This window comes from Bombus impatiens, unplaced genomic scaffold (genome assembly GCF_000188095.3).
Source record: "Bombus impatiens unplaced genomic scaffold, BIMP_2.2 scf_0129, whole genome shotgun sequence".
Classification (NCBI taxonomy): Eukaryota; Metazoa; Arthropoda; class Insecta; order Hymenoptera; family Apidae; genus Bombus; species Bombus impatiens.
In genome coordinates this window covers 163,402-177,811 of record NT_176548.1, presented here as the reverse complement: position 1 = coordinate 177,811, position 14,410 = coordinate 163,402, and the positions used below count along the sequence as shown (strand labels likewise).

Below are 14,410 nucleotides of genomic sequence, written 5' to 3'. Positions count from 1 at the left end.
GACACGAGAGTCGAGCGGACCGCGGTCGCACTTAACCGCCGACTATCAAGGTGCCAACGTAGCCTCCGCCGCGTTCTTCCGTTCCGTTCCATTCTGTTCCGCTTCGCTCCGCTCGTTCTCTCGCCGCGCGAGTTGGCCACCGGGCGAGCGCGCACGTCCTTCCGCCGCGGATACATAGCTCGCCAGTCGAGAAGCTCGATCCTTGCGAGTTACCACGGCCTCGCGCACCTCACGCCAATCGTGTCGCGATTCCCGCGCTTCTCTCATCTTTGTTCGACATGACGAGCAGAGGATCGAGGACGATCCAGGCCTCGACTGCAAGGTCCTCGGCCATTGAGCACGCTTACACATGAATAACCTTGGAACTCTTCGACGAAGAAGCTTCGTCGTGTCTTTTGAAGAAGGTATAGTAGTGCGTGGTGTCGGAGGCGTTCTGTTTCGTCACGGGACGATTACCACAGTTACTCCACTATACGCAGAGTGATTTCCTTTTATTAAGGAATTTACGCAAAGCGGCTTGTGCCAGCTGTAATAATAACGGAGGAAGTGTCGATATCGAATATTGTGTCTCGTGTGTTTTGGTGGGCGTAGACCAGGGAAAGAACTAGGCGCCCTCGAGTGCTCGTAATTCCAGAGAGGATGAGATTCGTGGAGAGATCCGGACACCGTTGGACCTTTCTGGTGCTGCTGGCAACCGTAGGTGAGTGCATCGACGAGATTCTTTGATCTTTCGTGTCACTCGACGCGTTCGCTTTTCGGTTCGCTGACCTCGGGCCGATTCTTGTCGCGAGTTCGCCTAAACCTCTCCTACACCTCGCCTACTCTTGCTTGTACGCCCACGAAACTTACCCCGTCCTCGCGACTGATCACCGCGAATCCGCGCGAGCCTATCCGGCTCAACAGGTTTCCTCGTTTGACTCTCTTTTCCCGCGAGTTTCGTGCGACTCGCCGTAAAAAGGGAGCAGCTTGCAAATTGAATACGCGATGCTTCGACCGACCAACGCATACGCGCAGACTATCTACATAGAAAAAGCAAATAGATAGAATAGCGCAGCGAAGTCGCTCGGTAGAAATTCGATAACTCGGACGGAGCTTCGTTGCAAATGTTACGACACGGATGAAGGAGAAGAGACTTGGAAGGAGGAAGGAGACAGAAAAATAAGGACAGAAAAACGATATTCAGGGAGAAAGCGAAAAGCTGGCTGTTGGGACACGGCCAAACCACGAGGATATAGTCCGAGTTTACGAGTGAAAAGACGTCGCGGCGTATTATGGGAAAACCGTGCAGCTGGTCAGGAAGGGAAGCTGCGTCTTCTTCCGCGAACTCGTTTGCAGGAAGAGCGAGCTGATCCCAGGCTGTACGAAGAACACCGCGGCATGTCGCGGCAAATGCTGTCGCGTCAGGAATTCGCGTTCCAGGCAAAGCGGATTTACTCGCGAATCGTCTGCACGGCCCTCTATGACCTCGTCGGGTTTCCTCGTAACCCAAATAACGCGATTTCTATGGCTACTTCGTTTCGTTTAAAGGTCGTCGATGAGTAGCAAAAGCTTTACCCCTCCGGTATCGAACGAGGATAGAATTTAAAAAAAGGTGAATCACGAATTTCATCAGCGATTGCGCTATTTTCGTCGCTCCGATTTTGAGCGATTAAACTAAAAGACTAAAAAATTCGGTCGACTTCATATTCCTAATAGACAGATGTGAGAAACGAGCGTATCGTATTATTAAAAATGTAATCCTTCTGAAGCGCATAGCGTCACTGCTGCGAAATTGCAACGACGTCGCTTCGCTCTGTACTGGTCTTTAATGCGACGCTTGGTTTCACGACGATTTATATTTGTCACGATCCTCCGCGAATAAATTTTCGTTTTCGACGTTCGTTGTTCGTCGACCGACCGATATCGTCCTGAATTGTGGCCTCCCCGATCGAGAGAACCACAACCTCCCTTTTCGTTATGCATATCATAACGAGGCTCAGCTCGCGAATTTCGATTCCCTTCTCCTTGTTGACGGTGATACGTTCTGTTCGTTTCGCGATCCTCGTTTGGCGCAGGAACGACGTTGACGGACGCGGCCGCATTTGATTTTCGCCGTGCACGGGCTACTCGATATCCGCGTGGGACGGGACGCGAAAGGGAAACGAGCCGCGGAATAACTCGACGCTACGCATTAGCCTGATTAAAAGCCAGCCAAGCTGGGATCGCTTGCGTTTAATGGCGCTTTCGGGGAGAGAGAGGCAGATTGGTGATAGTTGCAGCGGCGCGTTTGCGTCTCTCTTCCTTCCGCTGATTTTCCTCGATAAACAAGCTCAGGTCTCGTTTCATGACTTCTTACGCGTCTCGAGCACAGGAGCTCTGGTAATTTGGTTTTCAGGTTACGTCAGGCACAAAACGTCGCGTCGTGAACACGGGGAAAAAGGTGCGAGGAAAATATGCGGGATAAACCGACCGGAAACGTGACCTAGAACGGCTTGCAGGTTGATCGTGATTACGGCGAGCGCATTTTCTTGAAATTAACGCTTTAATCGATGGAAAGTTGGTGTGAGCGATTCCCCGAGAAGCTACGAGATTCATAATAGAGGCTATTTCCATATCGCTTTCTCCTTTTTTCGGACTCGATACGCGGAATAGTTGCAACCGATGAGCCGGAACCAATCACCGTGCGAGGTCCGTTCATTCGCAATAATCTCGCGGACGACGAAAAAGCAGACTAGCCCATCGAGCCTCTCCATCGACGAAACGAATACTGAACAAACAGACCTGCGAGTTTAGAGGGTTTCGTTTTGCGAGCACGGTTAACCGTTAATCCAAGCCTCGGTGAAATCGACGCGGCCGGTCAGAAAGCGATATCGTCGAATGGAAAACAAAAAAAAAAAAAAGGAATGAAAAAGCAAATGGAAAAAAGAAAAGGGAAAAGCGATTGCCTGGAAAAATCGGGCCGCCTCGCACATCGAGCGACGATTTGGTAGAGCGGAACGGGTCGAGAGGAACGCGTTCGAGGTTCGTTTCGCGATCCTCGTTTGGCGCAGGAACGACGTTGACGGACGCGGCCGCATTTGATTTTCGCCGTGCACGGGCTACTCGATATCCGCGTGGGACGGGACGCGAAAGGGAAACGAGCCGCGGAATAACTCGACGCTACGCATTAGCCTGATTAAAAGCCAGCCAAGCTGGGATCGCTTGCGTTTAATGGCGCTTTCGGGGAGAGAGAGGCAGATTGGTGATAGTTGCAGCGGCGCGTTTGCGTCTCTCTTCCTTCCGCTGATTTTCCTCGATAAACAAGCTCAGGTCTCGTTTCATGACTTCTTACGCGTCTCGAGCACAGGAGCTCTGGTAATTTGGTTTTCAGGTTACGTCAGGCACAAAACGTCGCGTCGTGAACACGGGGAAAAAGGTGCGAGGAAAATATGCGGGATAAACCGACCGGAAACGTGACCTAGAACGGCTTGCAGGTTGATCGTGATTACGGCGAGCGCATTTTCTTGAAATTAACGCTTTAATCGATGGAAAGTTGGTGTGAGCGATTCCCCGAGAAGCTACGAGATTCATAATAGAGGCTATTTCCATATCGCTTTCTCCTTTTTTCGGACTCGATACGCGGAATAGTTGCAACCGATGAGCCGGAACCAATCACCGTGCGAGGTCCGTTCATTCGCAATAATCTCGCGGACGACGAAAAAGCAGACTAGCCCATCGAGCCTCTCCATCGACGAAACGAATACTGAACAAACAGACCTGCGAGTTTAGAGGGTTTCGTTTTGCGAGCACGGTTAACCGTTAATCCAAGCCTCGGTGAAATCGACGCGGCCGGTCAGAAAGCGATATCGTCGAATGGAAAACAAAAAAAAAAAAAAGGAATGAAAAAGCAAATGGAAAAAAGAAAAGGGAAAAGCGATTGCCTGGAAAAATCGGGCCGCCTCGCACATCGAGCGACGATTTGGTAGAGCGGAACGGGTCGAGAGGAACGCGTTCGAGGGTCACTGTATTTCAACGCGACAACCACGAGAATCGAGGCCGCCACGCTGCATGGAAAACGGCCCGCGTCCACGAAAATTCGCAGGCCGTTACTCCCTCCAAGTTGGCAAAGGCGTTAGGCGGTTAAACGGTTAGCTGTGCCCCGCGCAATACGGTAAGTGCTAAATTAAATTCAGCGGAACGAGCGAGCGACCGCGCGTATTACGGCGCGCTGAATCGGGACTGGGACGCCGCCGGTCGACGGAACCGAGAGGGGAGAAAAAAATTATATATATATGTGTGTGTATATATATATATCAGATAAAGGATAGAGGCAAGCGGGGATCTCGGTCCTCGGCGGCTTTTCCGAGGACAAAAGGAGGAAAAAATACGCGGGAGCTCGGTGAGCGCGGATTTCGCCGCCGCGCAGAAATTAGTTTTCCCGTTAATTGGACGGAGGGTACGCGAAGTCTTCATCCCGCGTAATTGGATTCGTATACGCGTATCTCTCGTGTTCCTTTCGCGACTAAAGCCGGTCTCGTTGTCCGATTGCAGCCTCGTTTGCGCTCTCACGTGATTCGCCACCGCCTTTGTGCGAGTCATTGGCTTCAATCGAAGTAGCTTCGAACGTTTCGTGGTATAGTTTATACCCAGCCGAGCTATACGCCACGTGTAGAGACTATAGACATAATCGGAGGAGGCCGCGAAGGCGAGCACGACGGCAGATTCATTCTCCATCCACCGGTTATCCGTCAGGCTTCCGTTCTACGCCGTCGTACCGTTAGGGCTGCTCGAATCTACCGTGCCCAATCGAACCACGTACATTACCAGTGATTTAAGTAGACCGATCGGGAAGCGACGGGGTTACTCTGGACGCATACAGCTAGCAGCGGGGCCAGGACTACGAAAATATCTGCTGGCCCGCAGCCAACTCACAGCCTCCGCCACCCTTTCGCGAGACAGTCTCACCTAGAGCCGGCGTGTATCGCGATATAGCAGCCAGACTACACGTATCGACTATTTATGGGTGCCCGCTCGTAGATTTATCGATACGAGGCGTATTTACGCGACCTCCTGGCGGAACAATCCTCGCCATTCGCTCCGAGTTCGCCTTCGATCGTCCTAGGAAAACCAGCCAGGGCATCGTCATCGTCTTCTTGGACGATCGTACGAAACGATTCGCCAGCGGTGCACAAAAACTTCGACGTACATTTCGTTATTATCGCTAGCGGGAGATCGGCCATGCCGTGAAGCGCGATGCGATCGAAAACTGGAGAAGGTTGCTCGATGAATGGGAAGGTTTTGCCTGGCGTTAGTCGATGGTTTGGCTTGCGAGGCATCCGGCTCGTCCACGACCCCCGAGCACCGTCGATGATCGCGAACTGCTTGCTCGGCTACGACCCTCTCTGCACTCATTCCTCCTCCCATCGGGGGTTGCTTTCAGCGGCTGCGAAAGGGCCGAGCTTACGCGTTCTAGAGTTACGCCGCATCGCACCATGGTACGCTACCGCGACTCGAGCATCACGCGATTCCGCAATCATATGACGTGGGTAGGGTAACATGCACCCGTGGGCTTATCGGCGGCCGCAAAGTGAAATTATTCCTGGTCAACCCTTGTCGCCGATACGCGCTCGTGTCGCGAAGGGAGGTCAGCCCGCACGACACCCTGCGCCTTTTCGTCCGCCCGTTACTTTTCTTCCGTCGTGCTTTCGAATATTCGAATTTTACCCCGCCGAATCTCGAGAATCGAGCCACTCTCGACATTCTCGTACCTTTCACCCCCATTCTCCCTCTCCGTTCCCTATTTTCCTTCGTGACCGTATTCGCGGCAACTTGGAAGCTCTTTTCGACGAACTAGCGTACACAACCGCCGTCGCGCCGGTCACCGTGGAGGCAGGAGCGTGCAAACGCCAGCCGGAAGAAAGTTTTTCGCTGCTCGTTAGCGCGTATCGATTTTCCCCCGATGCTCCGTTAGAATTTTACCGGACACGCGTCCCGTGCATTAAACTAATGTGTGGTCACAGAGTTAAAGCGAGAAAGTAGGAGCGAAGCTGCTTGGATCCCTTTTGGTCGCGTGTTACGGAGCGAGCACTTCCATGATCGAGTTCGAGAAGGTAACGAAGGGATGGAACGGTGATCCGCGAGATAACACCAGCTGCCTGTAGACGGTAATTAAGTGTCTTTCGCGACGGGGCAGTTTTACGGATCTATTCGTCGAGTGGACGTAAATTACAGGGCTGAACGAGCGTGAGGAGAAAAGAATGAGACGTCGAAACGGATCGTATATCCGATATCGTGCAAAACCAAGCTCGTGGAAGGTGGTGAGTCGGACACTGGAAGTCGGGAGACAGGGAGAGCGGTCCGACGTTTCAGATGAACGAAAACAGACGGCGAACTGCGTTATCTCGTCAGCTCGTTTCGTCGAAACTGTCTCACGCGAGCGACCAGCAGCTCGCTAATAATATCGTCGTAAAGAAGAAGTTGGCCGCAGGAGATGGATGCACTGATCTCGCGAAATTTGCTGATCTCCCCGGAGGAGAACAATCGAAGGCAAAAGAAATTACATAGCTCGCTCGAACGATCCTTTTTTGCGAGAGAATCACCGGAGTATCAGACGTGTGCACGAGATTCGAAAGGATCGGGATAATCTGGGACTGGAAAAACGTTCTTGGCTCGTTGTAGCGCGTTCTACGCCTTGTTCTCTCGGTGAAACGCGTTCGAGGGGAAGCGTATTCGCGATTGCGCGGCGCCCGGCAAATACCGTGGAACGATATTATTCGCGGCGGCGCTATTTTTTCAACGAACCACGTGAAAAAACGTTCGCGTAGCTTCGGGCTAATGCGATTACGAGGCGGGCTAGAAACGAGCGAATGGCCGAGTTAAATTTACCCGCGAAATTCCGGCGAAAGCCGAATAGATATCCGTCTACTCAACCGTCCTTGGATATTCCGCCGCGTTTCGTTACTACCTAACTCTCGTCTCGCGTCTCTCATTCGTTTGGCGAAGCGATTAGGTGGAACGACCGCAACGAACAAAAAAGAGAGGAAACGATCGACGCGTGGTCGTCGTCGTCGTCGTCGTCGTCGGTTAAGAAGCGATAAGTTTCACGGCACCCCGGAGAATCGGTGTTTCTCGAAGGCTGCGTGGCGCAGCTCGCCATTAAGGATATTCCGATATTATGCAAATGCGCGTATAAGCGCAGCCAAGAGGTCGTCCGCCGCTCTTTCCCTACGGTCTTTCCGTTTCGAATATTTCGAAAGCTACGTGCGCCCTATCGTGGTTACGTCGCGAGTAGACGGCGTGTGTCTACTACGCGACAGCCGGCCGCGACGTTTCCAATCGGATTTCGATTTCGAGTCAGCTTCTTTCATGTCCACCGTTCGTTTCCTCGAACATGTTCCAGTCGCGTGGACACCGTCTGAAAGAAGATCGCACGTTCTTCGCTCGAGCTTCGTCCGTCGTTCGGCGCCTCTCAAAATTTTCAAATCGAGTCGGATCGTGTTAGAATCTACGGACGGAGTTCTTTCCGAGCCGCTAACGAACGGTAAAGGGACCCGCGCGCCAGTCGGGTAGTTGAATGTTCATTTTCAATTAAGACACAGAAACGGGGTCACGGGATGAAAAACGAAGGAGAGGAGCAGGTCACGGGTGATTCGATGGAACGGTTTTTCAAGGAAAACGGTCGGTTTCTCTGCCGTCAGTGGCGAGGTGGGGTGGATCCGTGGCACGGTAGGAGCCCCTGTGCACTCGGGAAGAACGATTGGCGTTTGCACGCGGTTCAGTGACCCTGGTTCAATCTCCAGGCAAATTGAATTCTTTTTAAAGATCAAAGACTACGATATACCTATAAGCGACGCGGCTAAGCTCCGACACAGGACGTAGCCTCCCTTCGCGTTATCGACTTATACACAGCCAGGAATTCGTTTTTCTTGCGAAACGGCCGCTCCATCCTCCCTCGGCCGAGAATCCGACTCGCGCCGCTTCCAAGGGGCCTACTATTAAAAAATGCCAGAAAGGATCGTTTCCGCTTTTTTTCTATTCGACTCGCTGAAAAATTCCATCGCTCGATCGCTTTTCACTCTTTTTCGAAATCTATTCAACGGCGTAAACAGTCTCTCGTCTTCGACGTTTGACTCGGTGACGCGTTAAAACACCGACGACAGGACGCGAAATACAGAGAGAAAAAAGAGGAAAGAGAAAAAAACGAACGACCCTCGACTTCGCGCGTTTCCTCCAGTGCCATTAACCCAAACGGGCCGTTCTCACGAGCTGCTCGTCGAGCGCGTCGATTACGTTGCATCGCGACGCGTGTACTCGATCCTCCTATCCGTCGAAACGGATGTAATCGTGGACAAGCCAGACGAACTAGCCTGGTGTTTCCACCGATCGCGCACACACGAGCTCCGCCGAGATTTACGAGATCCGAGGGATAACCGGCAGCTTCTTGGCTCGGTTCCCGGATATAAATTACACGGCCGTCGCTTTGCATTCGTGTTTTTTCGTCGCAGGGGCAGCTTCGGAAAAATCGGCGAGTACCGCGAGTTCGCGTTCGCCATTCCGATTTGCGTTCGCGGCTGATCGAGAGAAGCGGCGTGCGTGGCGAGCCAACGTTGGCGCGTTCGAAGCGTTTCGTGAGTTCGTTCAGCTTCGGTTGACCCGAATCCGTGCGGCGGTGCTCGCGGCCGGTCTTGCGATCCACGGTAGCAGTCTCGGTACCGTAACTTCCATCGAGGTCATCGTTCGTGTATCGTACATAGGGATGGCTTGGTGTCGCGACGCGATTCGCGAACATGTCGAGTGCGAAATAGTCGAGGAAACATCGAGGGGGAGGGGATGAAAGAGAAAGAGGGACAGAAAGAGCGAGAGTAGGGGAACGGAAGTAAGAGGACGAGGAGGAGGCGCGACGGAAGAAAGAGAGAGAGAGAGAGAGAGAGACGGTAGAGTTTTGTTTTTAGGAATTACGAGGTAGCGCGTTTGTAACGGCGCGGACCGGCTGACGGAGAATGGCCGGCACGTTTTCAATTAAGCCCATAATTACGAATTCGATGGGAATATGCCCGGTATATGTGCGGCGCGTGCACGCTCGTCGACGTAATTAGAGCCTCGATATTTATGCCCGAGCATTAACCGTTCCGTCCTTTCGCGATGCTTTCCGGTCCACTTCGATGCACTCGCGGTATCGGGATACGCGGCGCTTCGTATCATAGACGCGAGGGCTCGTTCGATTTAATACCAAATTGTACCCGTATGTCGGCCTTTTCTCTTCTTTTTTATCCGTTTCTTTCTATTTTCTCGTTTTATCGGGTTTCACAGTGACGTAAACGGCACGGGTCGAACGCAAATAGTCGTCCCTTGACGACGATGACTAGGACGACGAGCGAACGTGCGACGGCAAAACGCGCGGCTTGTACGCGCAACATCTGTCGAGCACGTGAAACGCGTTACCCAATGATATATGTTAGGAACCGAAAGCTAAAACGTTTTCGTGCCTCTTTCGGAGCGTAGAAACGCCGCGATACACAGAGAGCATCGGTAAAGACGTGTATACGCCAGGGATCGATCGTACTTTCAACTAGTGCGGATGTCTCCGAAAACTTGTTAAACCGACTCGAATTACGTAGACGGAGAACTTAGAATGCTACTGCCTGTATAAACCCATTAAGGATCGGAAACGCGTAACCGAGCGCTCGCGTCTTGTGCGCCCGTTTTCCTATCAGCCAAAACCTCCATTTCCCATTCCAGCCCGAAGGAACAAGCTTTCCTCTCCCTTCTCCTCCATCCGTCCTTCTTGACTCTCTCTCTCTCTCTCTCTCCCCCTTCCTCTCTCTCTTTTTCCCTTTGCCTTGCAGCTCATCCGTGATCCGCGACGCGTACGCGCGCTGTCCTCGACGAGAAAAGCTGATGCTCATGACAGAACCTCGGGATTTCCAGAGGAGAGGTTCTCCGCTGTACCATCGTCGTCGACAACGATCGCGATATACCGAGGAAATTCCATCCGCGTTGCGGCGCATAGTTCTCGGAAACCGCGTAAGGCGAAACCATCAGCCTTGGCTACGCTCGAAGGAGATCGCGTCGTGGTGTAACTTTAATTCCTCTATTATCCCGCATTGCCCCGTTAGACGATATTACCTATGCAGCGGCGCTCGCAGGTGCCCTCTGTACGCCATTCACCGATTCCTCGTTTCTGCAATCCGCGTGCGTCGTTTTCGTTTTCCACAAGAGGCACCGACTAATGGGCGAACGCGCGCCTTTGTTTCGTCTTAGAATCAAGCGGCAACAAATAGAATCGGTGTTGGTGGCTTATCTGGTATCGCGCACGAGGGACAAACGATTTCTGTCGCTTCTCCCGTCTACGCTCGGGCAACACGCGGAAGCAAGCCGTTCCCTGCGAATCTCCAGCGGAGAACGCGAATAGATAAACCGCGCGTAAACGTTGCAGGAAAATTTCTTAACAGAGGGAAACGAGATAGCGTCCCTCGGTCTCGCAGACGGTGGGGGCTTTACGAGGTGGCTTCGCGTAGCCGGCTAACTAGCCGTGCAATTATCCGTGACAATAGCCGTGCGTCGTGGCAAACCGTGGCATTGCATCCACTCTCCGGCTACCACTGTCGCCGCTGCCTCCGCTGCCACCGTCGAGCTCCCTGTTCCTTTTTCTCTTCCCGTAAACCGGTAATGGAACGGACGCGCAGCCGCAACGGTTAGCCTCTATCTTGCCGATTCCGGATTGAATTGCTTTTCTGGTTGCCATTTGCCCCTGCTTCCTGCCTCCTGCTCCCCTACAGGATCGTCTGTGCACGGTCTGTGACGCCCGAAACGAGCCGACCACCATCGAGCGAACTCTCTTTTATCTATTCTATTTCGCTCGTTTACCATCTCTACCACGATATCAGCCATGTACCACTCGAACGTCTGTCATGCGTTCCTCTCGCGAACGAAGGCCGCGATTCGTTAACTAGAAACAGCCTCCCGCTGATCCGCGATGCGATATACGCGAGCTGAAGGGACGCGGGAAACGGTTCCACAAGCTCGTCCGTAACGATACGAAATGCATATTAATGCCACGAGCAGCACCCGCGAATGCCGCCAGAAACAAGCTTTTACTCCGACCTCTCTCTCCCGTGCTGCTCGCTTTTTTCAAACTTTTTCCACCGGACCCACCGCTGGCTTCCTTTTTACGCTCCACCCTTTTCCCGTTCCACATCGGACAGGCCTTCCCACTTCTCCCGGGCGCTTCACCTCTAATTTCGTGCAACTTCCGCGGTGTTTCTCGTCGAGACCAGGGCAGTGCTCGCCGTTTTTCGGTGGTTTAGCCTCTGGACATCGTTAGCAGCGCGGGGAGTTGGGTGATCGCGGAAGATACGTCTCGTTTCGGGGCTTAGTCGAAAGTTCGACGAACAGTTTACGCGGGTCTGACAACAGCGCGCGAGCTTGCGAAAACGGATATACGATATACGGAGCTTAGAAAAAAGCCCAGGGAGAGGCCGTACGGTAAACACGGAAGACCCGCAGAAGACGGTGCGGGAAAATAAATGTCGAGGCAGCGAGAACGGTGACAGAGGATAGGTGGGTCGAGAATGGCGGGGTCGGAAAGTAGCTCGGTTCTTTTTGCCTTTATTCGCCAGTTCGTTTACGTTGCCACGATTAGAATTAACCTTTCTTTTTCTTTCCCTGTCAGGGAAAAAAGTTTCCGGGAACGCTCTCAAAGGACGTCGGCTGACGTCGACTCGAAGCGGCCGGTTGCCTGAGAGATTTGGAGCGCGTACCTTATCGATCGGCCACCGATCGTTTAAATCCAGTTACCGCTATCTTTGTAACGGCTGCGAACTCTTTTTCGAGTCGGACTGAAAGACCGAATTGAGACGTGGGAAACGAGGTCGCCCTTTAAACGCCCGGCTAAACGTCTCCCAGGGATTTTTGCGAGGCGGCGTGGTTCCCTCCGATTATCCGGTAACGCGTGTCCTCGACGATCTCGGCTAAAAGGATCGACGTCTCTCTTTGAACGGGCAAGCCACCCTTTATGGAAACGATCGGTAATTTCCATAATTGTTTGCGTCCGACTGTTTTCGTAACGAGGGTTCGGTTTCTTTGAACAAAGTCGCGGGGGAGGAATCGTTAAATTAAGAGCATCGCTCGTAGAGGGAGAACACGAAAGGGGAGACTAGGATGCAAGGCGAAATAACAAAGTTTAGCTTAATCCCCGGTATAATCTGCCGACAAGTACGTTTACCGGAGCTGGTAATCTAACGAAGAGTCCATTGTCAGTTAGTTGACATAAACGTCTCTGCCGAGATATCGAATTATGCCTTCCCTCGATCCCGCGTCGCGCTAAATCTCCGCTGTGCGATGTTTGGACGTCAATCCGCGCGTGCACGTACGCCGAACCGGAAGTGGGTTTAAAGCTCGTTGGAAAACCCATACTTCCGACCGCGGACTACGTGCGCGATAACGATATTATGTCGCGTGTTTCGTTGGACGACGTTTTAAAAAGATTACCGATTTTAACAGTAACGATTAGTCTCTGCATTAACGGAGGCGAATATCGTATTAATACACCCGATGGAACATTGAATTTCGGATCTTCAATCTGATTATTAATTTTGGAAGTTGCGTATTACTAACATTACCATTATCTTCGTACACGTCGGGTCTGGTTATCGATTATTCGAAAAACATCGGATGATTGTTTTCGTGGAAGTATTGCTTCACCGTTCGTGTGTTAACCCACACAGTTGCAGCCAGACAGTGATTATTCGTTGATGCGAAAGTGGAATCCTGTCCCTTCGTTGGAACCGGATAATAACTCGTAATTTTATGCATATAATATCGGTGGTTCGCCTTATTGATTCGCGGCGAATACGTCGGGAGACCGAGGAAGGCTAGTACGTGTTCCATTTGTTCGTCTAACGTCGATCGTATGACCGAACACGACAGACGAAGACGGAATACCGTTCCGCTGTGGTAAGACGTTGGAATCGGGACGAGCAACGTCAAGTAAATGTCGGCCGTAGTCGATCGTGACGGGTGGATGGGTCGCCCGGAACGAGTCGATTAGGGTGAAACCGTGTTTCTTAAGCAGCACGGAAGACCGGTTCAACGGGGTAGAAGATCATGTTGGAATGGGACAAAAAGCGGCCCGGATAAGTTTGTTCTTGCTAGAGAAGTTTACCTTTCGTTAAGTCGGAGTGGCCGCCACAGTTTTAGGAGAGGGAGACACCGGAGTATCTAGTTAGCCGGCGATGAAGTCGTTCGCTCGAGTGACCCTCCTTCTTCACAGAAGCACGCGGAAGCTTCATCTCGGGACGATTAACGCGTTTTCCTCCGATATCCACGGCTGACTCCTCAATTTCCGTTTCCGTCTCTCTGTCCTCCGCGAATTACAGTTTCTACCTCGTTTCTACAGCATATGGAGAACGAAAGAGCAAGAGAGAAAGAGAGAGAGAGAGAGAGAGAGAGAGAGAAATGGAAAACGTGCTCGAAGGGGAACATTCGAGGAAAGACAGGAAGGACGTCGGAGCTGACGGGCGAAAAACGAGTGAAAAATATCGAGACGGGCACAATGGCCCCGAATCTCGGATAAAATAGGATAAGATATCCCTGGCCTCATAGTCAAGGTGCGTCTTGGCGAATCGGTGGACGGTGAGATCGAGAGTAGCGGGGGCGAAGTTATACGGCAGGATTACGAGATTGCCACCAGGGGATTACGAGGATAGCTCCCGGAACGTCCAATCTCAAGGATAAACACTTTCCTACGTTCTTGCTCTCGCTCGTCGCCTCTGGAGGCCTTGGAGACACGAGCATTCGCGGAGGCTCCGCCCGATTCTCCGCTTCCTCTCTCCCTTTTCCTCGTCGAGTTTACGGAAGACGTAGGGAAGCGCCATGTCCTCCGCCTTATTGAGAGAACGACACGCACTCGGAACTTTTCTCGTGCTTCACCCGCCACTATCAACCTCCCTCTGCCTCACACTCGAACTCACACCCTCCGGCATAGGGACGCGCAAAGGCGTGAACCGTCTCTTGTTCGTATTCTTCTCGTCTATCGGAAAAGTTGACGGAACAAAGGTGAAGAAGCGGAGGAAGAAGTGAAAGTAGTAGAAGTAGAAGTAGAAGAAGAAGAAGTACAAGAAGAAGAAGAAGTCTTAACGACTCAACCAGAGGAAGTCGAGAATGACGCGATCGGGCGGATTGGAGCGCAATGGAAAGTCGCGACCGCGAGACCGGCCGCGAATAGCTCGATAAACGAGAACAAAGGGTCCGAACGGCAGCTATATCCTCGAGCTATTCGACAGAACTAGTTTTATCGAGCTTACTCGGCTCGTTCGTATGTCGCGGTGTGCCGCTCCGAATGGTTCGCCGCGTCGATATTGCCCGCCCGGTTCGGGACGGTTGCCTCGTCGTCTTCCTACGCTGGCTGCGCTGGCTCCTCGCGTCCACGTTTTCTTTTTCCTCTCTTTTTCTC

The 14,410-nt window shown here is 52.3% G+C and overlaps 2 protein-coding genes across 2 annotated transcripts in view; one reads left to right on the top strand and one right to left on the bottom strand.

Moving 5' to 3' along the window:
* The window catches only part of LOC112212182, a 78,249-nt gene that overhangs the window by 39,505 nt on the left and 24,334 nt on the right, over positions 1-14,410 (bottom strand). The gene's annotated exons all lie outside the window — the stretch shown is intronic.
* The window catches only part of LOC100740250 (hemicentin-1), a gene marked incomplete at its 3' end in the record, with an annotated part of 33,576 nt that continues 19,184 nt past the window's right edge, over positions 19-14,410 (top strand). The window contains 1 exon segment of the mRNA XM_033318922.1: positions 19-700. Coding sequence (XP_033174813.1) covers positions 640-700 — 61 coding nt within the window. The 5' untranslated portion in view covers positions 19-639.